The sequence below is a fragment of the Xiphias gladius genome, chromosome 14, assembly GCF_016859285.1.
Source record: "Xiphias gladius isolate SHS-SW01 ecotype Sanya breed wild chromosome 14, ASM1685928v1, whole genome shotgun sequence".
Taxonomy (NCBI): domain Eukaryota; kingdom Metazoa; phylum Chordata; class Actinopteri; order Istiophoriformes; family Xiphiidae; genus Xiphias; species Xiphias gladius.
Window position 1 is genome coordinate 11,708,999 of NC_053413.1, and position 26,205 is coordinate 11,735,203.

The 26,205-nt window shown below is 41.5% G+C and overlaps 1 protein-coding gene across 4 annotated transcripts; it reads left to right on the plus strand.

The window, feature by feature from the left end:
• LOC120798593 (rap guanine nucleotide exchange factor 4-like) lies at positions 1-24,730 on the plus strand. Of its 4 annotated transcripts, XM_040142985.1 has the most exons (30): positions 1-70; positions 4,520-4,662; positions 5,786-5,874; positions 6,868-7,014; positions 11,094-11,166; positions 11,578-11,633; positions 12,905-13,011; positions 13,172-13,293; positions 13,858-14,041; positions 14,310-14,394; positions 15,231-15,291; positions 16,356-16,432; positions 17,070-17,216; positions 17,603-17,697; positions 17,830-17,915; positions 18,457-18,535; positions 19,170-19,320; positions 19,419-19,507; positions 19,622-19,649; positions 19,736-19,811; positions 20,619-20,765; positions 20,966-21,063; positions 21,435-21,560; positions 21,917-22,095; positions 22,251-22,341; positions 22,469-22,519; positions 23,005-23,092; positions 23,194-23,258; positions 23,386-23,440; positions 23,566-24,730. In XM_040142985.1, the coding sequence occupies exons 1-30, from the start codon at positions 3-5 to the stop codon at positions 23,691-23,693; spliced, it is 2,991 nt and encodes a 996-aa protein (XP_039998919.1). In that variant the 5' UTR covers positions 1-2; the 3' UTR covers positions 23,694-24,730. The 4 variants fall into 4 exon arrangements, 3 of the variants coding, with proteins under 3 accessions (XP_039998919.1, XP_039998920.1, XP_039998921.1); XM_040142986.1 differs by lacking the exons at positions 1-70; positions 4,520-4,662; positions 5,786-5,874; ... (1 more) ...; positions 11,094-11,166; positions 11,578-11,633 and adding an exon at positions 12,265-12,293; XM_040142987.1 differs by lacking the exons at positions 1-70; positions 4,520-4,662; positions 5,786-5,874; ... (1 more) ...; positions 11,094-11,166; positions 11,578-11,633 and adding an exon at positions 12,317-12,473.
• The last annotated feature ends 1,475 nt before the right edge of the window (positions 24,731-26,205 follow it).

Sequence of the window (26,205 nt, forward strand, 5' to 3'; positions counted from 1 at the left end):
AGATGGTCGCGGTGCAGACGTCCCCCAATTCGTCCCCCGCAGCGGAGTGGATCTGCTGTCTGGATAAAAGGTGGGTGAATCCACGCCGCGTTCCACCGCCGCGCCGCGCATCCACACACGGCAACGCTTGTGTTCACTCAACCCTCTGTCATTTAGCGGCGTTGACGTGATTAATCGGAACCGGCGATCGCTGCGTGTGCACTGTATGTCTCTGTGTGTATGTGTGTGTGTGTGTGTGTGTGTGCGCAATAATAGCGTGATACGCCTTGTTATAGGTTACTGTCATTTTCAGTGAATATATATATACCCCTCATCCGGTGACGGTAAAGGCTTCAGTGTATTCACCCTCGTTTAAAAAAAAAAAAAAAAAAAAAAAGCTGTTTCTGTATCTTCACGGTCAAAAAAGGCGTTGGTGGCTTCGAGGTTCACTGGGATGTCTCTGCACTGCATGGGCTGTGATAGATGGCTGATGAGAGGCACATGGTTTATGTCTGTCCGCTTAAACCAAATAGCTTTACATTTTTAAAATACTACCGGGGCGTATACGTTAGTGCGTTCCTGCAAATGAGGATTAGAGGCAGGTCAACGAATTGTTTTCCCACATTTTTGCCACAGTGCTGGATGTGAGGCTGTATTTGTCTGGTCTGACTGAACAGAGCAGGTTAGAATAACTGAGCAGCCAGTTTACAGTGTGTTTATTAACAACTGTCACCCTCTACTCAGAAGCCGCTTTGAGGTTTAACTGGTTTAGAAAACATTTGATTCCATACTGTACCTGCCCAATTGATATAAAGGTCCTGTGCTGCCAGGATACTGTGCTGAAAAAAAAACATAGTATCCGAGGGAGAGGGCTTAAATAAATAAACATGATGAAAGGGCACCTGTACACTAATTACTGTAGCTGAGTAGAGGATACATCTCACACCTAAAAAAAACAAAACAAAAAACAATGATATAAGACATGCACCCCACAGCTCATACACCCACGCATACTGTACACACCTCACTATGACACATCCTCGCGTTGCCAGTGGCAACCTGAAGCTACCATCTTGTCTTCTCATCCTCACCTGTAATAAGATTGGAGGTATGATCGGAATACAGTGTGTGGTTATACTTTGCCGTTGGTAGAAGGTGTTGCAACTAAAGATTATTGACTTATTTCATTAATCTGCTTATTGTTTTCTCAGTTAATTGTTTGGTCTCTAAAATGTCAGAAAGAGTTTTCTAGATCAGATGGTCACGTCTCCAAATTGTTTTTTTTCTTCAGCCAACAGTTCAAAACCCCAAAGATATTCTCACTCTGCTATCATAAGAGACTTAGAGAACCACCAAATATTCACATTGGAGAAGCTTGAACCACTCAAATTTTGGAGATTTTTTTCTTGAATGAATTAACATTTTTTCCAACTAATTTTCTGTTGATTGACTATTTGTTTTCTGATTTTTTTCAGCTTTAGTTAAGTGTGATTTTTTAAAAATTTGTTGTTAAATGCGACGAATTCTGTAAAATATATCAAATAATTGTGAGAGGGTGTGATGCTTACTGTGCTAAAATGTTGACAAAAGGCTACGGTACTATATAACCTTAAACTAAATACAGCCCATTAGCAGTAGTAGGTGGGTGTCAATAAGAGCATGCTAAGTCAAAAGAGTAGACTGGACAGGATCATATTGTAGAGCACTGAGTGCTCCTCAGCTATGCACCTCTTATTCAATCAATATCCAGCTGTGTGTGTGTGTGTGTGTGTGTGTGTGTGTGTGTGTGTGTGTGTGTGTGTGTGTGTGTGTGTGTGTGTGTGTGTGTGTTCGGGAGCTTTCGTCTACAGTAACTGTTGATGTGAGCAAGTGAAGAGTGAGAGGAGGGGGAGGGGGAGTAAGGTGAAAGAGAGATAGAGATTAAGATACGTCTGTCTCTAATATATCTGTCCGAAGACATTTATTACCAGTGAGTGTGAAGTGTGTGAGATAAGATCTGATTTGTTTTGTTCAGTGTAGCCCCAGGCGGGCAATAGACGTTCCAGTCGACACACACTGGTCAACATGCAAGTTGAGGTTTAATGTCCCTTTACCACAGGAAAATAGAAGCAAAGAGCATTGTGGGCAGTTCACACACTTTCAGATGACATCGTAAACAATAAGTCCAAGTTTAACCATTTTTCTCCTCCATAGAATATATTGGCTAATTTGCAAATATATCGAGGCCTGATGAGTAATTTGATGACTAATTTTTAAATGAGTAAATTGTAGACTGAGCTATGTATGGTGAGTAATTTTCAGGATCTCAGGTTGTTGGTGGTGATACAGATGGATGCTGAAAGAACAGTGTTCATACAATTCAAGAGTAACTGCTACAGTAACGTGTTAATCGGCCAGCTCAGGAAATCTGTTTGTGTTGGTGCTGTCTGACTTTTTGGTTGGCTGCTACAAATCAACTTATGATTTATTTGTCTGGACTTATGATTTATTTGTCTGGAAACACTGAATTTTTCCAGATGGATGTTTCCTGAAACAATCTGCAGGACCTTCTGGTGTCTCTCAATTTTCTCTTCAGTGTGTCGTGCCGGTCGATTTATAAATCCTCTGTGTGTGTGTGTGTGTGCGCGTGTGTGTGTGTGTGTGTGTGTGTGTGTGCGTGTGAGAGAGTGTGTTTAGCCATAATTTGTGGTTGAAAGCTGAGATCTTTGCTGACATGGCCAGTTGGGGGGTGGGTTGAGGTGGGGGATGAGGACAGAGAAGTCAAGGAGGAAAGAAAAGGCAGATAGAGGGAGGGAGAGTGAGATAAGGTGAACAGCTCTCAGGTCACATCCGTTGCACAACAACGGGTGAGGCAGATTCCTCGGGACAGGCAGAGAGCGAGCAAGCACAGGACAATGACAGAGAAAGATCAAGAAAACAAGGCTTTAACTAGTGGATTATAACTGACAGAGCTTAACAGTTTCACTGTAGACGAATAGGTGAGGGGCGATGCTGGTATTACCCATTCAACCCTGCAGAGTTAACCTCTATGTCTCTCCCCATTGCATTGTGTGGGAGTCCACCTGTCTAAACCATTAACCCAGCCTACACTATGATATGATGCGCTGTGGGAGCACAAAGGGCCAATACGCCGGCGGTAGGTGGATGATGGGAGGATGAGTGAGAAAAAAAACGGAGAAAAAGACAGAGAGAGGAAGAAAAGACCTGTCTGTAATCGCCCTGAGCTCCTGGCAGATGTTGTGTGCCTGGAAGATGTGTTGTGCAGTGCAGCCCTTCAGGCGTAGTCTGTGTTTATCTGGGAGTACCGTCCCAGCTACCGAGGGCAAACTACCGTTCGGGCGCACAAATATATTTGTGTTTATCACTGTATGTACATGTGCGTGCGGGTAAAGAGTGAGTCATTGCTGCCTGTGAGCTTGCAAAAGAGAAATAAAGGGATGATAATGGGATGATAGTATGTGAGAGTGTGTTAGCGGTGGGACTTAATGGATGGAGGGAAACGTGATTTGTGCCAGTAATGGAGAGGAGAAAAAAGGTAGCTTAAAGAAGAAGAGGGGTCATTTGTTCTTTTCCATTTTGCCTGTCATGTTCCTGAGAGAAACAGGCAAGTCTTGAAAGAGGAGAGGAGAAAAAGGGATGGAGATTAGAGAAATGTTTAGTGGAGGCAGACAAAGAAGAGAGAGCTGGGAGCGAGGGGAAAGGAAGGAGCTGAAGGAGGAGAGGGGATAGACAGCCCCCCGTCTGTGAAAGAAGAAGCCGGCGGTGCATTAGCTATTCTGTATGAACTCACACATACACGCACATGTGAGAGGATGAGTCACTTGCAAGGGGAAATAAAAGGGAATGAATGGGGCTAACTCCAGTGTTTGTTACTCTGAGACGCTTTGCCTCCGTAGTTTTTCACCACTACATGGCAGAGCAGAATGTTTAAGCTCTCAGATCAAACTTCTGCGTGTTCTCGTGTCTTTTGCACCCTTGTAGATGTCCAACAGAGACGTGCTTGTGTGCGCTCAGATTTAAGCTTATTAGAAATAGCAGCCGTACAAATGAGATCTAACATCAACACCCTGTGGGGGGTCTGAGCCTAGAGAAGTAGCGCCTGCAGCTTTCCACCATCATCACTAAACCAACAGGCTGAACAATGAAGCAGCGTGCTCGAACACACACACACACACACACACACACACACACACACACACACACACACACACACACACACACACACACACACACACACACACAATAGAACTAAATAGCAATTGTGCTGTCTTTTAACTTAAAGGTCAACACAACTGATTTTTCATGTTTTAGTCCATTAACTGGTAATTGCTAATATTTAACATTACTGCTAACCACTTTCCAAAGCGCACTGTAGGTTTTTGATGGATTTCCTACTCTTCAGGCAGATATGGACTTGGTTGAGATGGATAATCCATCACACTGAACAAGATTACATCATGCAGTTAATCATTTTGCCACACCACTGATATGCTTATTTAACAGCTAATGTAAGATCTAATGGTGGGTCTTTTCTGCACAGGCCCTCGGAACGCTCTGGAGAGGATGTGGACATTATTCTGACCAGACTGAGAGAGGTCAAAGCCTTTCAGAGGTTCCCATCTCCACTTTTACTGCAGATCTGTGCCTGTGCCTTCTACGAATGCCTGGAGAAAGGCATCACTTGTACGTACACAGACACACAAACGCACAAACACATGCTACAGTTGGATTATAAAATATTGCTGTCTTGCAGAGACTGGCTATCTATAGTAGAGCACAGTAAAGCATCATTGTTTGGTATACAGAATTATACTACTATGGTCATTTTACTGTATGACAGTCATGCTGCAGAAGTATGATGCGTTGGAATGCAGAGTACTGTGATCATTTTATTTAATGTGTGCACAATCCTTACACACACACCAGTTATTCAAATGTTATTTTAATGCATCATAGAATATCGATGTTTTCACATAAGACCACTGTCCTTAAGAAACCTTTTTAGAGCGTCAACTAATGATTATTTTATTATTGTGTAATCTGTTACTTAATTTCTTCTTTAATTTCTTTCTTTATAGTCTATTAACCATCAGAAAATAGTGGAAAAAAAAATTCCCAGAATTTTCCAAAACCGAAAAATATTCAGTTACACACTGAAGTATAAAATGCAGCAAATCTTCACATTTGAGAAGCAGGAGCCAGTAAATGTCTAGCATTTTTCCTTGATAAATCACTTCATCAATTATTTGATTTTGATTTGATTATTTTGTCAATCAATGCAATGATTAATTTACTAATCATTTAATCTTTAAACCTTTGCAAGCCCTTGCTATTTAGGATTGAAAGTGAAAAGTTTTTTTTTAAAATCATAATGCAGTTTCTACTGTTCTTACAAACTAGTTCTCAGTGCAGCATAAAAACACACACTTATGACCTCACACTTACATTCAGGACCATCTCTATCTAACTAGCATGAAGAAGTTTTTAAAAGTGTTTTCCATTATGAAGAAACAGATGGATAGATAATCTGAAATGTCCCAGAGGGAGATTTTTCTTTACAGCAACATACAGGAAATATACACCTGGTCACATTTACACATATACAGACTTTCATGCCTGTATCCCAGCCCATACTGATAAGCTGACATGATAGACTGTGTCGCTGTAGCAGAGTTTGTGCCAAGAAGAAACATTTTGGGTTTGATATATTTATATATATATATTTTTTTTTTATTTTTTTTTTTTTTTTTTTTATGAATGAATGAATCTGGTAATAGTCAACTGGGTAAAATGTGTACTCTCCCAGTGTTTCGACAGGGAGACATAGGCACCAGCTGGTATGCTGTTCTTTCTGGTTCCCTGGATGTCAAAGTGTCGGAAACAGCCAACCACCAGGTAACATCACGTCCAAGTTCATGTGACTGAGTTCAAGTCAAACTGGAGCTACATACGTAACAACCTGCTCAGTTTCACTTGTCCTCCATTGTGTCTGTTTTGTTTTTTTCCTGTAAATCATTTGAATCACAAACGAATGAAACAATAATGATCGAATCTCCAATCATGGACACTACTGGATGCATTCGGTGATTTCTTTCTATTTTTGTGAATTTTTGTTCTTGTACTATTTCTATCATAACCTTCTCTGTCAAGGTCCAGGCTTCTCTACAAGTGCTCCTCATGTTAGAGAGCTGGTCCTGCGTGACTCTCTTAGATGCTGACATTGTTCAGTTACATTAGTTCATCTGTGCCTGCCTAAATATGCCAGAGTAAAGCTGTCACAGCACACAAAACAAGTCCACTGAGAATTTTGCTTTCCGCCACACTCTATACGCTTTATGTGAGAGTGGGGAAATAGGGTTATACTGTACATATTGAGGAAAAGAATGACATGTGGGAGAAGAGAGAGAGAGGATTTGTTTCTTAGTGAAAGGCAGAGATAAGAAGGCCCTCCATTGTGAATTGTCCTTTGCATGTACTGTATGTAGCCCTAGATTGCCATTGGTGGCCTAGTTTCTGTGGCTATATTTGAAATGTCAGTTTGGACAGCTGAAAAGGTTTCTATAGCATGTAGAGTATTTGTTTGTGTATTTGCTTGTCCCTAGCCTGTCCATCCATCCAGCACCTAGAGTTATTTTCCTTACAGGAGACTCCGGCTACCAGTTCCTCGTATTTCAATTTATTTGCATGAATTACCACATATTAATCTCTCTGGTCTCCATGTCTGTCCATGTTCATCAAGAAAACCTTAGACATATTGCTGGTTATTACTGCTGTATAGTCTCACTGTGTAGCGTTTCACTATACCACTACAAAACAGCACCATTATAACTGACTATTACTCCTCTGTGACAGCAGTAGTTTAAACAAATATGTTGTGTTTGTGCGCAGGATGCAGTCACTATCTGTACACTGGGGATTGGGACAGCGTTCGGGGAGTCGATCCTGGACAACACACCGCGCCACGCAACCATTGTCAGCAGAGAGACCAGCGAGCTGCTCCGCATCGAACAGAGGGAGTTCAAGAGCCTCTGGGAGGTGAGAGACAAAGAGAGAGAGAGAGAGTTAAAAACTGTTTGTAGCTGTGAGAATGAGCTGGAATGTAATGATTCAGCATGAACTCTGTCTTGGGTAGTGTGCCAAAAGGTTTCCATCAGGGAAACGGCTTCCCTTTCGAGACTGCTAATTTCAGACAACCTCATATTGTAATTGTGCTTGTAACCACGAGAGGGCGGCCCACCATAACAGTGCCCTTCGTTCCTATTAGATACACGCCTGAGGTGACACTCAATAGTAAGTTATTTGAGGTACAGAGAGAGGAGAGTGTATATTCAATACAATGCCTGAGGAGACGCTCAACATGATAAGTGCAGGGATTTCTTCATCCAGGTTTCTTCCTGGTCTCAGGTACCTGTGGACTGCAATCAGCATTTTTTATTGTGCTGGAATGATAAAGAAGAGGTTAGATAGTATCCTAAGGCGATCTTAATAAATGTCATTAAGCTCGCATAGATGACTTAATCTGTTTGAATAAATACACGATTAATAAATACAACATTTCGGGCTGTCTTAGTTAAAAGTGTTGTCAAATCAACCTTTTTCATGGCAGATATTTTGACCGGTCACTGCAGGAAAAGCACAGGTGTAATTGATAACATTAACCTTCCATTCCAGTGAGTCAGCTGGTTTCTTACACCTGTGCTTTTTCTGCTATGACCAGTCAAATGGATCTAATTTTTCAAAGAAATAAGAACACATTTTAATGCCGGAATGAGTTTTAAGATGTCTCAACTGGTGCCCACTCAATACATACGAAACAAATGTCCTTTTTTTTTTAAACAGTAGGAAAGTGGTGATGTTAATGAGATTAACTTGAAGTAGATATTAATCAAAGGAAAACTCAAAAACAATGCAGACAAATGCTGCAGCAATCATCTCTCCTTCTGTGCTTAAATGTGTAAAGGGTCATACACTGGAGTAATTATTGAAGAATATTGATATTCCTAGCTAATATTGGTATAGTACAGATATAACTTTAATCATTACAGCACATCACCGTTGTAACACACCAAAGAGGGGAAAAAAAATAATCATACTGTAGTACCGAATGGCTTAGATGACTCATGTTCAGGATTTAAAAAATTCCTGGTTAGCCGATCAAATATTGGAAACAGGTACTGTATCACACAAAACTCCTGGTAGAACAGATAAGCACTCAGTAACGTGGCTTTGGCCTGGAGACTGGCATCGTCTTTGGGGGTTGGCTTTGTTGTAGCTGCCTCTCTGTAGGCCTCCTTGTTGAGGTGACCCTCTCCATTCACTGGGTCCCACTTGGAGAGGAAGTCCTGGCAGAGCAGTACATCAGTTTACTGTGGCTTCACAGTCAGCACCCAAAGACTACAAGTGTTTGTCCTATAGTTTGGTCAGGAAATCTGTTATTTTACACGGTTCTTTTTTTTTGAGATTCTAAGCTAATGTAGTTTTTGTATTTAGTTTTTTCACATATGCATCATTGCTTTCATACTTATTATAATATTATAATTATGATTTATAATATATTGTAGTTGCTATAGGAGATTTTATTTCTAATTGTAGGGAAACAGTTGTTTCTTGTCTTTTTTCATATTGGGTTTAGAGGTCAGGCTCAAATTAAAGAGCAATTTTGTGTGTCTTGCTTAAGGACACTTCAGCACCCCAAAATCTGACCTTGAATCCACCTTTTATTAACTTAAGCACATCATTGACCTCAAAGCAGTTGGATGGACTATTACCTAATGTGAAACATAAGGTTTTTACAGTAATGGAACGGTGTACATGTACTTTGAGTTACTACTCTGATGAGTAAGAGTAGAGAGATAACCTTTCAGATTTCTATCGTTAAAAGTATTGATTGAATCATGCAGCATTTTCCACATAATAAACGTTTTGGTTCTATGTGTTATACATGGGTTAAATTTGTTGATGATGACAATGGGATAAGATGTAGGAGACATATGTGTTTTAAACAACGGTTATTGATCAACAATTACTATGACTGCGTAGTATTGTTTTTTCCTGTTTACAAACCCTCATAATCTAAAAGAGCACTCTAAAAATATAAGCTTCTTTGGCAGCTTTAATGCTCTAAGTGTCAGTACAAAACACCTTAATCTATTTTTTGTTGCGTTTTATGAAAAAAACAATGACCCCCCTCAGTATTATTATTCATAGATGATGAGAGATTGGATTATCGTAAACGTGATCTCTCCATTTTATGCCACAGGAAAATATGAAAGCAAGATGAGACAATAATTGGTTATTAAAGTGTTTGTGTTATCTTATCATTGGCCTTGGAGTGTTTTGTTTGTCAACTAAGTGCACTCAGTCCCCCTCCCTGCTGTCTATTTTAGGACAGTAAACATGGAGCAGAAAACATAGCCCGAGGTTGTCCTCTTTTGAATCTTATTCAACTCATAGTAAAAAGATCTTTGTGTTTTATGTTTGTGTGCGTGTGAGTGCTCGGACTAATTTGTGTGCATGTGCTTGTGTGTGGTGATGACTAGAAAGCCACAAGATGAATGCAGTCATGTGTTTGATGAAAAGATGAAAGATGAAAAACCGCTGCTCCATACTTTTAACAGCGAATGAAAGTGAGATGAATAAACAGGGTGTAAAGGTAAAACGGCTTGTTGTTTCTGACAGATATGTGTAAATATAGAGTGAAACAAACCGCGGATGGCTACATGGCTCTGGACTATGGCAGGCTGTTATTGTAAGTCTTTACCACTGTCTTTCTCTTTCCTTATTTACTCCTCTTCCCCTTTCACCAGCTCTACATTTCTCTTTCCCACTTCCTCTCTCCTCTATTGGCCTTGTCGTGTCGTTTGCCAGCCTCCTTCCTTTCCCAGCTCCCTCCCTCTCCATCCTCACTCTCACAACTCCTTTCTTTCCCTCCTCGGGTTGTTTTCTCTGTCTGTCCCTCCCTCTTTCTCTTCCTCCACTAGAGTAGCTCAGTCATAGAGAGACTGAGATCACCGTGGTAACCTGTGAGGGGAAAGTGGTTTGGTTCTTGGCTCGATCACAGCGAGGGAGGCAGAGAGGGAGAGTGGGAGACAGAGAGCGACACTGAGGCGACTGTGTGAGAGGAAGAGAGAGAGAAAGGAAGGGAGCAGCTTGTTTTGAGCAGGATGCTATCCGGTGGCATGTGTGTGAGTTGTAAAGGAGCAGAGGGCAGCTCTCTGGGGTTTCAATCCCTACAGCATTAGGCAGCTGAGTGTGTTAGCTCAGGTGAGTCTTCCTCCTCGACTGTACCTCTGTGAAGTCTGTAGTGGTTATGTGGGCAAGATAGTCTTTCACTGTCATTTTTCATGTTATTTATTTTTGTTTTTTTCTCACAAAATGAAATCGAAACTCCCAGAGGTTCTTTTGTAATGTTTGTCTTTAATATTGGGATCTGGTTGATAATTTGATTTTCTTCTTGGTTACATAGAAAGGTCGTGTTTGTGTCTTTACGTCAAACAGACACCCTCTCTGTCTCGCTGTCTCTCTCTGTATGTGTGTGTGTGTGTGTGTGTGTGTGTGTGTGTGTGTGTGTGTGTGTGTGTGTGTGTGTGTGTGTGTGTGTGTGTGTGTGTTCCTGGCAGTCCTCAGAAGGCATTGGTTGCCTGGTAATGACCCTGCAGAAGACCAGTGGCACATTCAGGCTCATAATTACCTGCTGTATGTATTTCAGTGTCTCTGCTATAGAAATACAAACACATTTTATTGTTTTTAACAGCATCTGTACACATTTAGCAGCTTTGGCAGTTGTCATTAATCGTGGTTTGAATGCTTCTGTGTGTGTGTGTGTGTGTGTGTGTGTGTGTGTGTGTGTGTGTGTCTGTGTGTGTTATGTTAGTTGTTCTGCATGTAAATGATCTTGGTTGTACAAAGGGCATTGTTTTGAGGGGTACTTTGAGCGTGTGTGGGTGTTTCAAAGTAATGGTGTGTGTATGTGTGTGTGTGTATGTTGAAATGCAATGAGTTTGACGTTTAATAAATGATGATGTGTTACAAATGATGCATCCTACCAGTAGAGGTGTAAAAGTTTTCAAGATGGACGCTGAGTCTGATCTGTGCATGTGTGTTTTGTGTTGTAGAAGTATCGTCAGAGCCTGGCTGGACTGTTGGCCCCTCCTTATGGAGCGATGGAGAGTGGATCCAACAATGACAGTGAGTAGACACACACATACACACATACAAGAATGAAAGAAAAACTGTTAATGTTGCTAATACGGTTAGTTAGAGGTCAGAAAATGTAAGTATAATGTAGAGATAATAAGTATTATAACTTGAGAAAGAAGACGGTGAACTTTATTTTTTATTTTATTTTATGAAATAAAGACAGTGTTGCATAACCTTCATCCCTAATGTGCCCCTGGTTGCTTTTCAAGATATTATACTTCCCACCTAATATTTATCAGGACATCTTGTGCAGCAGAGCATGTCTCCCTGCATGTTTTAGCATATGGCATTGAATCACACAATGAATAGATTGTGTTTTGATGTTTTGTAAAAGAGAACTATCTGCATCCTGTAAAAATCTTCATTTCGACCAGCCTGATGTCAGTTTTTCCTCCTCAGGACTCATAGACAAGGACAACATGAACTCCGACTCCGCAAACAAAGCTCATAACAAGGTAAACACTCAAACCAGCTCATAGTTAGGACCTGAAGGTCTGTCTTGGATTTGTATAGGAAGTAAAAAAAAAAAAAAAAAAAGACTTCGACATGGCAACTTGGTCCTTTAAATAAACTCTGCCAACACGTTTCAGAGAACTGTGCCCTTCCCCACAGCAGACAAAGCATGAATGAACCAAACTCACAACCAGTATACTGTGGCCAGGAAGCCTTGGTTTGTCTTGGATTCCTCGACGCCACACTACTTGTGTCAGATTATCTGTGTGGACTGGGCACTAAACTTTGAGCAAAAACGTATATTTTAGTCTCATAGCACTGGCCAGTAGATGAGTGATTTTAATGTGTGCTGTAGTTAATATTTGAAATCAAAAGGTGCTTAAGTCTATCCAAATTACAAGAACATTCAGTATCTTCTGTACAGCGCAGTAAGAACGTAATGATCCGGGCCACAGCACTGCTGTGTACTTTCATGTTTGTGAATGAACAAGAATGCCAGAATGGATTTCGGAGGGGTGTTTGTGTGTGTGTGTGTGTGTGTGTGTGTGTGTGTGTGTGTGTGTGTGTGTGTGTGTGTGTGTGTGTGTGTGTGTGTGTGTGTTTTGTGAGGAGACAAGTGATGACTCACAGCTGTGATCCTCTGTAGTTATGCTAATGCTAAGGTAATGCATGCACACAGAAGAAAGATACCATCTGCCCAGTCAGCATGCCTTCCTTTGTGTTTTCTGTTTGTGTGTGTGTATATATACACATCTGCCATTTTCTTCTCTGCCTTAGATGCAGGTGTGATCTGTATAGGATGTGTTTGCTTGTATGTGCTGGGTTTTGATGCAGTTTTACTGGTATGTTATGAGGGTTAACCACAACCTGCAATGCACTCATTCACAAACATCACTTGCAGCATGTCAATCAAAATCCAAGTTAATGATCAAAACAATCAATTTTATTGTGGATTTGCTGACATTTTTCCTCGAATTTCAGATATGTATTGTTTTGAATTGCCCATCAGATGAAGCTGTTTTACTTGGTCATATTTACATGTCTGGGTACTAAGATCCGTGCCATTACTTATTGCACATTGTGAATATTGCACTAAGGTTGCCCATATTCAGGCTCGACTGATAATGTGGCATTTTCGTTTTCTTCTAAATGAAGTTTAGGATTGGTATTACTCTTAACTTTGTCCGCATAAATGGTGCATCCTGGAGTAAGCAAAAGTATTGCAAGCGTTGCCTCTTGGATCTGTTCACCATGCCTCCCTGGTGTTCGGTAGATTCCCTCAGAGAAGCTGCAGAGAGCGGGGAAGGTTCTCCGCAACGCCATCCTGTCCAGAGCCCCACACATGATTCGAGACAGGAAGTACCACCTCAAGACATACAGGTAGGAGTGTGATTGTCTACAATTCCAACTGTGTGTATTTGTGCGGAATTATGAACGTGCAGCAGCTTTGGGTACATCGCCGGGTTGATTCAAATTCAGGGGCTATTTTTAATTTCTCTGCATTTGCTATGTGAACATTGTGTTGTTGTGTGTATTGCAGACAATGCTGTGTAGGCACAGAGCTGGTTGATTGGCTGGTGCTGCAGAGTGCGTGTGTGCTCACACGGTCCCATGCTGTTGGTATGTGGCAGGCACTACTAGAAGAAGGGGTGCTAAACCATGGTAACTACAACTTTAGCTGTCTTTATTATTTTCTCATCATAGTGCATGCTGTTAAGTTAAGTTCCTTACGTTATATAGTTGTCATGGCATACTGCGGTCAATTCCCAAATCCCTATTGCAAAGCGGCTGAGAAAGACAGGATACCTAATTCGATCATGTTATCCTTGTTTTGCTGTATGTATTGTTCCATGCCTAAATTAGAATTTAGTGCTATTCAGAGTATGAAATGGAAGCTACATTTTGGAAACAAATTTCAGACTAACAGTAAAGTGTCACTGGTTTACTCTGAGTAGGAGTGTGGGTTTTTGAATCTGAACATCAAACGCAGTGAGAGTGTCAGTGTGAATACCAGAGAAGAGAATTAATTAGAAGTTTTGAAGCTTGAACATAAAATATAGATTTAGTCTTTAGCTCAGATTCATACACTTCAAAGCCGACGGCCGACATGATCTTTAGAAATAAGAAAAAAACTTCGATTGCTAAAAAAAAATCACTTGGCATGTTACTGCGTTTAAGTGTTTACACTTGTGTCTTTTGACCCGTGTGTGCTTGTCTGCTCTTCAGTGGACCAGGAGCTGGGTTTCCAGGACAAGTACCTGTTCTACCGTTTTCTTGATGACGAGGAGGAGGACACCCCGTTGCCTAGTGAGGAGGAGAAGAGGGAGAGTGAGGAAGAGCTGCCAGAGACCATCCTCTTCCTCGCCCAGATTGGCCCTGACGCACTGCTGCGCATGATCCTCAGGAAATCGTCAGTCAATCATTATTAGCGCATTACTTTTATATCACAATGGCAACACATTACACATTACAACTCACTATATATATATGATACTTTCAAATAAATCAAGAAAGCTCATTTCAATACCCCCCCTTTCTGCCACTTTTCATTTCATCAACATTATTTTAGCATTAGGATGTGTCATTAGTAATTCTACAGCAGTGTGATAAAAGGTGGAGTGTGTGCATGAAGTCTTCATGGTGAGTTCATTCTGACTTACCTCTGCATGTGTCTGTAGGCCTGGTCAGAGGACAGGGGATGACCTAGAGATCATCTATGATGAGCTGCTTCACATCAAGGCCTTAGCTCACCTCTCCAACACTGTGAGTCAGAGGGTCCACTTCTCCTTTAAAGGGACAGTACAGATTTCCAAGACAGCTGTTAATTCACCAGAACCACTTGCTACAGTCTTTTTGTGTTAAGACTAGAGGGAGACGTTGTCACTATCACCAATCCTGCGTCATGGGACACAGTTTTACACACAATCTGCCCTGTGTTGGCACGGATTCACCATGTGGAGGAGGTCTTAAGTTTGTACCGGCTCCAGAAGTGTTTTTGTTTTTGTGCTCTATGCCAAGAATTTCCCTGCCAGAATAAATTTAGAGTATTGTAAATTACATGAAGCCCATTCCAGGAGTCAACAGGTTCCCAACCAAAGGGCTTAAATCAAGTTCTTTAACTTTTTAGCTAGTTTTTAGTCCCACTGACATCCGTCAATTTTCCAAACACAGTGCTTATATATATATATATATATATATATATATATATTACAGCAAACTAAAATCTAAAAAAAAAAGCTTTCATTCACTTTGAGAACTTTGTCCACAAAACATAGTCTTGTCATTCCAGGATAGTGCAATCTGCAAAAAATATACATGTATAAAATAAATAACTGTAAAGGATATGTGCAAAGTTCAGCAATGTAATTTACAGTGTGCACTGTTTTATACAATGTAAACAGAGATGCAAGGGTATATCTTCAAGGGCAAAAAAATAATTTAACTACTTCTCATGATGGACTGTAAGGACTCCCAGATCACTTTAACTAATCTTCAAAAACCCTGATCTGTGCATTTTCCTGTTCTCACACACAGTATTTCTGCAGTGCAGCTAAATCCAGTATGACCTTAGTTTTAAAATTGTGTATTCTGGTTTGCAGGTGAAGAGGGAACTGGCAAGTGTTGTGATCTTCGAGTCACATGCAAAAGCTGGAACTGTGTGTGAGTCTTCACTTTGTCCCAGAATTCATTTTTGTTTGTGTACATAGTGTGCAGCATGGGTTTTCAAAGTTTGACTTTGTGAACCCCCCCCCCCCCTCCAAAAAAAAGTTCTTCCCCAACACCCCCCATCTACTCCTTGGTTTTCAGGGCAAACATCTGTATATGAATGGGTAGAGAAGGGACATTATTCCAAGAATATAATAACTGCTTTGATAGAACATTCTGGGCATTTCTTAGTACTGCCAAAAAATATAGATAGTGCAACACAAAAAAAGTTAATATCAATGGATTCTATTATTAATTTCCTTATTTTACTTTGATGCATAATCATGCTTCAAGACTTGGAACAATAGTTGCAAACAAGTGCACTGGGGGATGTAAGCAGGAAGTATAATGTTGCCATGGAGTCAGTAACTGTAGTTAGCTGTGGGCTAAATTTGAGCCACTTTTTTTTTTTTTTTGCCTGTATTTGTTGCCTCATGGTAGTGAATGCACAACCCAACATGTCTTCAAGTGCGTGGGCTAAAAAGCAAAAACAATCTCAAGAATAAAGAACACCCGAACACTGAATAAATGCTCCCACGATGTGTTATTTTTGCTGGAATAGCTATTAGCATTTCCTGTTTGCAGTGTACCCATGGATATACTGATGACTATCAATGGATTAATATTATACTGAAGAAAAAAAAAAAAGAGGTTTCTCAGGCAAATTGGCAAATTCTGGAGGTATGATGATTGTCTTTATTCTATGATTTATAACTGTATTTATAGACATTTACTTGTGATGGACATTGGAGATAATGATATCCTCAGGAAATGTAAGTCACACTGACTCTAAGAACATGGGTATCATGTCTGTGTGTAGATTTGACTGAGTGATTTGACTACGAATTTTGACATGGCACACGCCTCACATCTCTCCCCTCACGCTCCCTCTACAACTCTTCTGCTCATCCCCTAGGGAGGCACGCCTCACAGTTTGAAAACCTCTGGTGTACAGAATGAGGGTGTTAGTCATGTACAGCCTGTGGGGGTAATATCTTTTTGTCCTCTTTATCTTCCAGTGTTCAACCAAGGAGAGGAGGGCACATCATGGTACATTATCCAGAAGGGCTCTGTCAATGTGGTTATCTATGGCAAGGTGTGTGTGCATGTCTTTGTGTGTGTGTGCGTGTGTGTGCGTGTATAGGTACTTGAATGCATTCATCCACTGACATGCTTATGTTTTCTTTGTTTGACACATTGAGCATTGCTGCATTTGATGATGTTCCATCTGTGTGTGCTGGATTAAAATGCGTAGCTCATCATGTCTGTATGGAGCAGAGCAGCAGTATGTGCCCAGCAGTGGAGTTTGTCAAACTCTGCTCGGCTCACCGTGACTCATCGTTATGATCAAATGGCTTAAGGGACTGTCGCATACACAAATTCACGCCGTACAACCACTGTCCAGGCAGATGTACCATACATGCTCACTGCACGCTGATCACACATGTATGCACACAAATGCAATCTGCATACACACACACACACACACACACACACACACACACACACACACACACACACACACACACACACACACACACACACACACACACACACACAGGCACACCTTATTCATCCCAGTCCTGAGTACTCCAGCTCCTTTCTGATTTTACTTCACGGCTTAAGGTGACTAGTAAACTGTGTTTGTGTCTGTGCTCGTTTGTAATGTGGTATGTGTTTGTCCCTGTTTGCGATCATGCATGTGTGTGTGTGTGTGTGTGTGTGTGTCTTAGGGTGTGGTGTGTACACTCCATGAGGGTGATGACTTTGGGAAGTTGGCCCTGGTTACAGATTCACCTCGTGCTGCCTCCATTGTCCTGAGAGAGGACAACTGCCACTTCATTCGTGTGGACAAGGAAGACTTCAACAGGATACTCAGGGTAGGAGAAGAGCTGGACATTTATCCTGAGTTCGATGAGATACAAACGCAGTCCCACCAGCATCAGATTACTCCCATTGTTCCAAACTGTTCTGAATACTGTTATTGGCAATATATATACACAAAGTCACTGCTGAGTCAACATTCTTGAACCTGCTAGTCAAAAGTTAGATGCAAGCCACTGAACATAATCTGAATGAAAAGAAAAACATATAGATCCATTAATTTTGTCTGTCCGAAGCATTATGATGCACTCTGTGTCTGGTAACGCTGCCTGACGGGGGTGTTTGTCTCCCTCCTCTGGCATATGAGCTGTATTACATTTTGAACATCAAATCTCCTTACTGGACATGCAGTGACACTGTGTTGCGGATTTTGTGCCTGCAGGATGTGGAAGCAAACACAGTGCGTTTGAAAGAACACGAACAAGCTGTGCTGGTGTTAGAGAAGAGCCCTCGAACCTCCACCCTGGGAAGCATCAAGTATGTGTGTGTTTGGGTGCACATGTCTTCATATAGTACCAACCAATTTACATACCGACATAGCTAGAAGTAGAAAAAAAAAACGTATATATGCTACTCTACCAACACTTTGCATCCTCTCACCTTTTGAAGGTACACTGTGATATCAGGAACACCTGAGAAGATTCTTGAGCACTTCCTGGAGACAATGAGGATGGACATTCACCACAGTGAACCAGGTAGCCAGAGAAATGAATAGGCTACCAGACCCTAACTGAATTGGGTTTTTTAAAGATGGTTATTGAGATTATCATGCCTCATATACTGCAAGTAGGATTATATTGAGAGCTCCTCATATTGTACCAACTATAATAAAAGGCACTGTGTTTTAATAGTATCTGGTGTATAAACAAAACTTAATTCAGTATTGTTTTTCCTCTAAAACACCACATCTCTATTGAGCCTAGATTATTCATTGTGATATTATGTTGTATGCTATGTACCATGAATTTATGTAATGAAAGTTTTCTTTTTACCTTCAGTTTTAAATTCACAGTTTAAAGGTAGGGCATGGGGAGTTTAGATTGGTTTACCCTCAGCTCAATGCTGATGTGGCAGTTTAACATACCAGATATAGTACAGACATGATATCAAATGTGTTATGATGAAAGAAGGAAGGAAGGAAGGATAGACGGAGAAACAGGTTAATGATGAAGGGCTCTCCTTTCCCCTCTGACTCTCTTCCCTCTTGCCCTCTCTATGTTTCTTCTCATCTGTTAGACCCAGCAGTAGATGACTTTGTCCTCATGCACTGTGTCTTCATGCCCAACAGCCAGCTGTGCCCTCTACTCATGGCACAATATCCTTTCTGCCTTCACTCTCTCTTGCGCCCTCTGCCTTGGTATACGGTGTTTCCTTTTTGTAGTTTATACTGTCTGTGATACCCACTCGCAGCAGGTAATGTTGACAACATGTCCACTGTTTTGCTGCACACTATAACAGTGCTACTGACATCATCTTGGACTGCGCAACTTACAGTTCTGCTTATGGAAGTGCTGAAGCAGCAGTTGACCATCCGGCGCTAATGAACTGCTCACTTCTTCACACCATAGTATGAAGTTGTAATCCCAGATGATCCGAAGGCCTTTTCTTAATGTCTTAGCCATTGTAGTGTGCAAGTGTTCAGCTACTTGAGTTTTACCACTGCTGCACTGATGATTGTACAAAATAAACAGTACCCTTATTTTGTACCTATAGAAAGATGCAGTGAAGAGGATTAATTATGGCCTTCGGTAGATCCTCCACAAGTATCTGTTCTATTTTCAGGCAAGCGTTTAGTTGTGTTCCCTGATCAAGCGGTGTGTCAGTCTGATAAGATGGGGGAACTACTCTGCAAATAAAAAATGTTCTTGCACTGTGCTGTGATCCGTGTCCAGCCCCGACCAGAAACGTAAGATCTAGGTCTTTGTATTTATCTTTAACCTCGTGTGCACCTACCATGCGGCATCTCCGCCCGGCTCTGAACAGGAGCGATTGGAGTATGCGCTCAACAGTAAGAGGAGGGCCCTCATTCTGGCCCTGCGCTGGGCAAACACACACACATACCTGCTACAGGAGGAGCCTGCTGCAATCTCTTTCCTGGAGGTAAACATGCGCAAGCTTTCAAATGCAGTAAATTACAAAACTTTCACAGATCCGAGGCACGGTCTGAGCGTGTGTCTTCCTCCTCTGTGTCTCTGCAGGAGTTGTATGGAAGCTTATCAAATGATTCTCGGATGCTGAGAGCCCTGAAAGACTGGGTTCCTGACCTGGAGAAAATTGTCAAATTACAGTATGTTTCTCAGCCCCTACACGGTAAACTTTCTCTTGATGTTTCATGTCTCAACCCCAGTCATATTTATTTATTGCGTCATTTTTTTGTTTCTACACTTTTTTCACTTTTTAGTTCAGAAGAAGCCAAATCAACAAAAAAGGTATGTCCAGACTAGTATTTTTTATAAACTGTTAGCTGCATCATAGTGATGTGGATACTGATGAGTTGCCCCATGTAATTCAACAGAAAACCCTAATACGACAGTTCAGCAACGGAGAGGAACGGCTGCAAAAGAAACAGCCCATTAGGAATCAGGATGACAGTAAGTTTGTGTGTGTGTGTGTGTGTGTGTGTGTGTGTGTGTGTGTGTGTGTGTGTGTGTGTGTGTGTGTGTGTGTGTGTGTGTGTGTGTCTGTGTGTGTGTGTGTGTGAGATCACTTTTTTTGTTCTACTAGTGTCAGGCCAAACTTAAAAAAAATTATGATAATTATTACTCTTCGCCATATTGCCACGAAATTTTAATTCATAGTCCTGAGGAGACGAATTCTAATATTACGGTAATCCCCTGACCTTTCCTGTAGAGCCACAATCACACCAAAACCAAAATTTCGATTTTTACACCAGAAACGATAAATTCTAATGGGCAGATTGCCGTGACATTTACTGAGTATAAGTACAGAATGTAAAAGCTGAAATCCTGTGTCCTGTTACGGTATTATTTTTCTTGCCATTCATGTGTGCATGCAGCAGCTGACCGGGCGAAGCAAGAGAAAGACACTAATGCTCATACGTTATGGTGCGCTGAGTTGGGCGCTGGAGTAACTTTTTTGGTGTAAACATTCGCTGAGCAGCTTGGATTGCAAGGTCCAGGTTCCCATATATGTGTTCATACATCCATGACTCAGAAAAGAAAAAGCAAAATCTCCAGTATGTTACTCGTCGTATGGAACTGTTTGGTTTTTGGGGTGCAATAACCATCACATCCTCTAAGGGCTGCTAGTAGGGCTTTAGACTTTTGGTCTTGTCTGTTCTGGACAAATGCATCTTCATCACTGCCATTTTATTCATTACAAATCAGATGTGGTTGCATACCATATTATTTCAGCATTATTCTTGTATGTGTGTCTAGTCCTGCTGAAGGTGTACTGCAGCGATCACACATACACAACCATCCGGATTGCTGTGGCAGCGACAGGAAGAGAAGTGGTCAGCGCTGTGGCTGACAAGCTTGGCACCACTGACGAGCTCCTGTTGATCCACCTCAGCTCTGCCGGTGGTAAGAGGGCAGGGCGTTTTACTGTCGATGGGACAGAGAACTTCAACATTGCCTACAGATAATACAGGACAGTAGTTTCAGTGACTTCTTGTAGATGAATGTATCTTTTAACAACTGATGCACATTGTTCCCAGTGGCTTTAAGTTAATGTTGGCACATAGCTAGGTGGCAGAGCTCAACTACGCCTCTTTGTGTTACAGAAAAACAAATGTTGAAGCCTAATGAGGTGTCAGTCTTTTCTACTTTGAGCATCAACGGGCGATTGTTCGCCTGCCCTCGAGACCAGCTCAACAGTCTGGTAAGAGAGGAATGTTTCCCATGCTTACTTGGAATACATTTTTATTAAACTGGTTTTACAGTGCTAAGAGTACTATGGCTTTTGAGCTTTGATTAGGAATATATATACATATTGTGACAAATCTTTTAATGCATATTGGACTTAATGTGCTACCTGCTCTCTGGCTGACAATGAAGTTCATACAGCGAACAGTGAATCCCAGCTAGTCATGATGTATGTAAAACATGCCCTATTGTAATGTGTTTTTAATACATCTTGGGCCAAAACTACATGTGTAAATACATCTCAATCTGTGAGAACCTGTACTCCCTATTTATATTTTTCTATGTGCTTGTAAATTTATGTTTGCTTTTGTGGATTGTGTGTCCCAGACTCCTCTTCCAGACCAGGAGGGCCCCTCCGCAGGCTCCATGTCAACTTTTGAGCTGATGAGCTCTAAGGACCTGGCTTACCAAATGACCATGTTTGACTGGGAGCTCTTCAGCTGTGTACATGAGGTATCGCTCACGCACAGACCCACTAAAAACAACCTCAGGCTAGTAGTGGCAGACAAATGATCTGTTAACAAGTGTGTAGAGTGTTAGGAAGAGGCTTATTTCACACTTTATAATATAAAATAAAAGGAAAAAACGGTCTCATAGTCAGATAATGGTGTTGGACCATACATATGTCGCCTTTGACTGCAAGTTGGCTGTTTACAGGCCTTCTTCTGATAGGTGCACTATATTTTCATAACAAAAAACCCTGCAGGACTAATGCTTGGTAGATGCAGGGTGGCGGGACCTGTCCACTGGATTAACTCCAAACCTGCTCCTTCAAATACCCCCCCCCCCCTCTCTCTCTCTCTCCCCAGCACGAGCTGCTCTACCACACGTTTGGCCGGCAGAGCTTCCGAAGAACCACGGCTAATTTGGACCTATTCCTGCGGAGGTTCAACCAGGTTCAACTGTGGGTGGTCACTGAAGTCTGCCTCTGCGGACAGCTCAGCAAGAGAGTCCAGCTCCTCAAGAAGTTCATCAAGATAGCTGCACAGTGAGTAGTACCTGCTGGTGACTGTCACACTTAACATGCGGGTTGGTTTGTAAACATGCACTTACATGAAGAGTTTCTTATATACCGTGAGAAGGCAAGGTTGATTTTAGTTTGTCACTTTGTTTCTCGCTTGTGTGTTTGTTATTTGTCTGTAGCTGTCGAGAGTTTAAGAACCTGAATTCATTCTTTGCCATCATTATGGGGATGAGCAACCCTGCTGTCAGCAGACTGAGTCAGACGTGGGAGGTAAACATCTTCTTCGAAAAAGCAAATAATCTGTGTCTAGGTATTCAGTCACCTTGTTTGTATTCTGCTGTTGCTAAAGTACTACATTCATGTCTCCTCTCACTGAGATCATATCTGTTTTTGGCAGAAACTCCCCACGAAGTTTAAGAAGTTCTATGCCGAGTTTGAGAGCATGATGGTAAGCTGCATTTTAAAGTCTCTCAAAACCCATTTAAATGGGCTTTTGATTATATCTTTAATGGGTCGGTTCACCTAAATGACAAAAAAAAGAGAATTTTTTCAATTAAATCAAGTTGCATCTGGCCACGCAGACGCTGCTGTTTTTGATATTTATTTGCGCTGGTTGTGAGTTACTCATCCGAGAATTGTGCTGCCACCTCAGAGTATAGGAGATAAGATTTTTTTTTTTTTTGGGTCATTTTTCAATGCTCTGAGTACCACAAATGAAGTTCCATTCACCAACATTGTGTTGGGCTGGCAGCAGAAATCTCAGAGACATACCTAAAAACCCGGGTGAATAAAAGCAGAACTAATGACCGACTAACTAACATGGCTAGATATCACCGGTGTTAAGTAAGAAAACTAAGTAGTGTTTTTCAGAATCAGGGTGGGCCAGCCTTTCAATGTATTAGGTATTCACTCTGTCATTTTCTTTGGTGACAGGACCCATCCAGAAACCACCGGTCGTACCGACTCACTGTTACCAAACTGGAACCACCAATCATCCCCTTCATGCCCCTCCTTCTCAAAGGTATGACTCACTGTGGAGAATATCTCCACGTCAGTGTATCACATAGGAATTATTAATGGGACGAACATGGCTGCCATTAAATTTCATCAATTTCTTTTCAGATATGACATTCACACATGAGGGCAACAAGACATTTATTGACAATATGGTCAACTTTGAGAAAATGGTGAGTTTCTGTGCACAATCAAAAGGCAAATTATTGAGTTTATCTTAGGTTTTATGCTGATTTTTAACAGTGTCATAGTGTTCCTCACTCATGTTTGACTAATATCGTCATCTCTTTATTTCATCAGCGTATTATAGCTAACACGATTCGGCAAGTGAGGCATTGTAGAAGCCAACCTTTCAGTAAGAGGCACATTATTTATCATTGCACCTTCATTACATTTGTCTGCTGGCTTTGCAGGCTTTGATTGCAAACCATCTTTCTCACGACGTTTTCTCTTATCCCGTTCTTTCTCTTACGGCCTTAGATCCCGACATATGCCAGCCCAACAAAAATCAAGCAGAGGTACGGGGTTACGTTCGGAAGCTTTGCGTGATTGACAACCAGAGGGCGCTGACGCAGCTCTCCTATAGGCTGGAGCCTCGGCGGACATGAGCTCCAAACCTTCCACCGCCATCGCCTTCTCTGTGACATTAGCATAAAAAAAACAAAACAAAACAAAAACAAAAAGCAGAACACACACGTTACCTGGACAAAATAACTCAACACAACTGGACGTTCAGTAGCAAATCACACCAGTCAGTGACTTTAGCACTTTTGTGAAGGGATCAAGGACATATACTGTGCCGTTAAAAGCCTCTTCTTCCTGGACAGACAAACTGTTCAGCTGCTCTCTTGTCGCCGTGTCTCAGACCTCAGACTGATGGTTTATACCATACTAGCTGTTACTGTTTGGGACCTGTTAGATAGAACTGTAATGTATAGAACTTGAATCAATATCCTGCATGACTGAACTTCATAGGCTTTGTGTTCTATACAGTGGATTTCTATCGGAGTGTCCTGTAATGTTGTGCTACCCCAGATAAGCCCTAGTTTACAATATATTACTGTACCTGCCTGTAAAGCAAACGTTACTCTCCTGACGGTCCAGCTCATAGACGGAAAACACAAAACTGTAGTGAAATCTAGACTCCTCATTTTCCCTGTTGAATATACGGATGATTATGAAATCTGGAAAATTCTTATTTACTTCATAATCTACGTGAGTATGTCAAAGTCTTTGAGAATCTTTAGGTTATGATGTCCTTTAAGTAAATATTGGTGTCCCTTAACTAGTCAGACACTTTCAAAACTATTTAACAGAGTATTAGTGGGATTAAAGCCCTAATGGTATTGCAAACAGTGTTCGGAGTTGTTTTATTTTTGCATTGGAGGACAACTCCTGAGAAATACAAGTCATGCTAGATGATGAAGTTGCTTTGTTGGATCTGTTCCGAGGTCAGCTGTATAACCAAATTGTACTCCCTTGATTTGGAAGCACTGATTACCGATATGGAGTCTAAGAGCAACTTATACCTGGGGGGGGGGGGGAAACTTTGTCATCTCCCAGTTGTGTTCAGTCCGTGTAATTTTATTTTTGTATATGTGGGTGTAGATTTCTTGACGAGTGTCATCAATTTTCCTTTGATCTCAGGAGCTCTTGATGTGATGGTGTGTGTTGAGAACTGCCGTGAGGCTGGCTTCCCCCAGAGAGGCCTGTAACTGTACCGTATGTGTAGTCCGCCTTGTAAATAAAAATGGCTAATTTAACAGTGCCAACGAGCCGATGAAGTTCTTCCGAATGTGTTTTTTGCCCCCGCCATTAGTGGAGCCAAGGTTTGGTGAAGCTGGTCGTTTGTTGGGTCTGTTGATCGGTTCAACACCTAGATCCGGTGGAAAAAGATCTCAGCTTCTGCAGGTGTCTGCTGTGGAGCTTAATTAAATTTTCAGAATTTCCTGAACTTAAGGAAGGGACGCCAACATGTCTGACTTTTCTTATGCATATCTTTGATATACACGTAAAGACCTATTTTACATTCTGCAAAGTCCGAGACAGATCCATAATGTATTCTGTGGCTCGGGTTGTAGACGAGTCAAGTCTGAGAAAATAACTCAAGTCACATCATTTGGAGTCTTATAACTTTTTTTTTTTAATGGAAAAATTGCAGTACAAAGAATGGTTGTGGAGTTTGAAAGACCACAGAGGGAGGGTATAAATCAGATTGAATCATGGGAAGTGCAAGAAGATTGAAGGGTTTTGCAGCTTGATATCCTGGCCTCTGCCGCATCATTAGTAAATCACTGAAGTTCTATTTTAAAGAGTTAACAAACCTGGATGTTGTTATCTCTCTGCCTACCTTCTGTTCATGACTATGTCGATGTAAAATATGGAAAAGAACAAAGTTTTTCTCTAAAAAAAACTGATTATTCACTTTGTGCATATGAAACCTAATGGTCAGACCTAATGGATATTCATGGTTCTCAGGAGGAAACCCTTTTAAATCTGGATGTTGGGGATAAACCTCTTCACCTTTCTCCTGGCGTCACCCTTAGGCCAGACTGCCCACTTGCAGACGAGGGGCCGATTGCGGAGGAAGAACCCCTCTGAATGTGGCCTCTCTGCAGCCCCCTCTGTAGCGCCATCCTGTCGTCAGACTTTTAACTTATTTGCGTTTCAAGCAGCAAGACTCTCAGCAGTATCAAAATCCTCCGAATTTTGTTTATTCCATCCAATACGTTTGACCTCTGAGGTTTTATTAATACACTGCGGCTTCTAGGAGCTACTCACAAGCCTTCAGCCTTTTAGTCATCCTCCATTTACTCAGTGAATCACTCCCAAGTCTACTTTTGCGCCTGATTACCGTCAGCAACTGGGAACTGTCCTAGCCTCCCTCGAGCTGATCTCACCTGTCCCGACACAGTGTTGTCAACAGGGCCATCCTGCTTGATGATGTCACTGGGTCGTTCCTGTCCGGCTCCTCTGGTGAGTGTGTTTTTAGCAGCAGAGTGTGTGAGAGATGGACTTGGGTATCTGTGGCGGTCAGCCTCGTTTGCTAACTGATTTACTATGTCTGACACGCCACAGGCTAGAGCTGCATGTGTGTGTGTGTGTGTGTGTGTGTGTGTG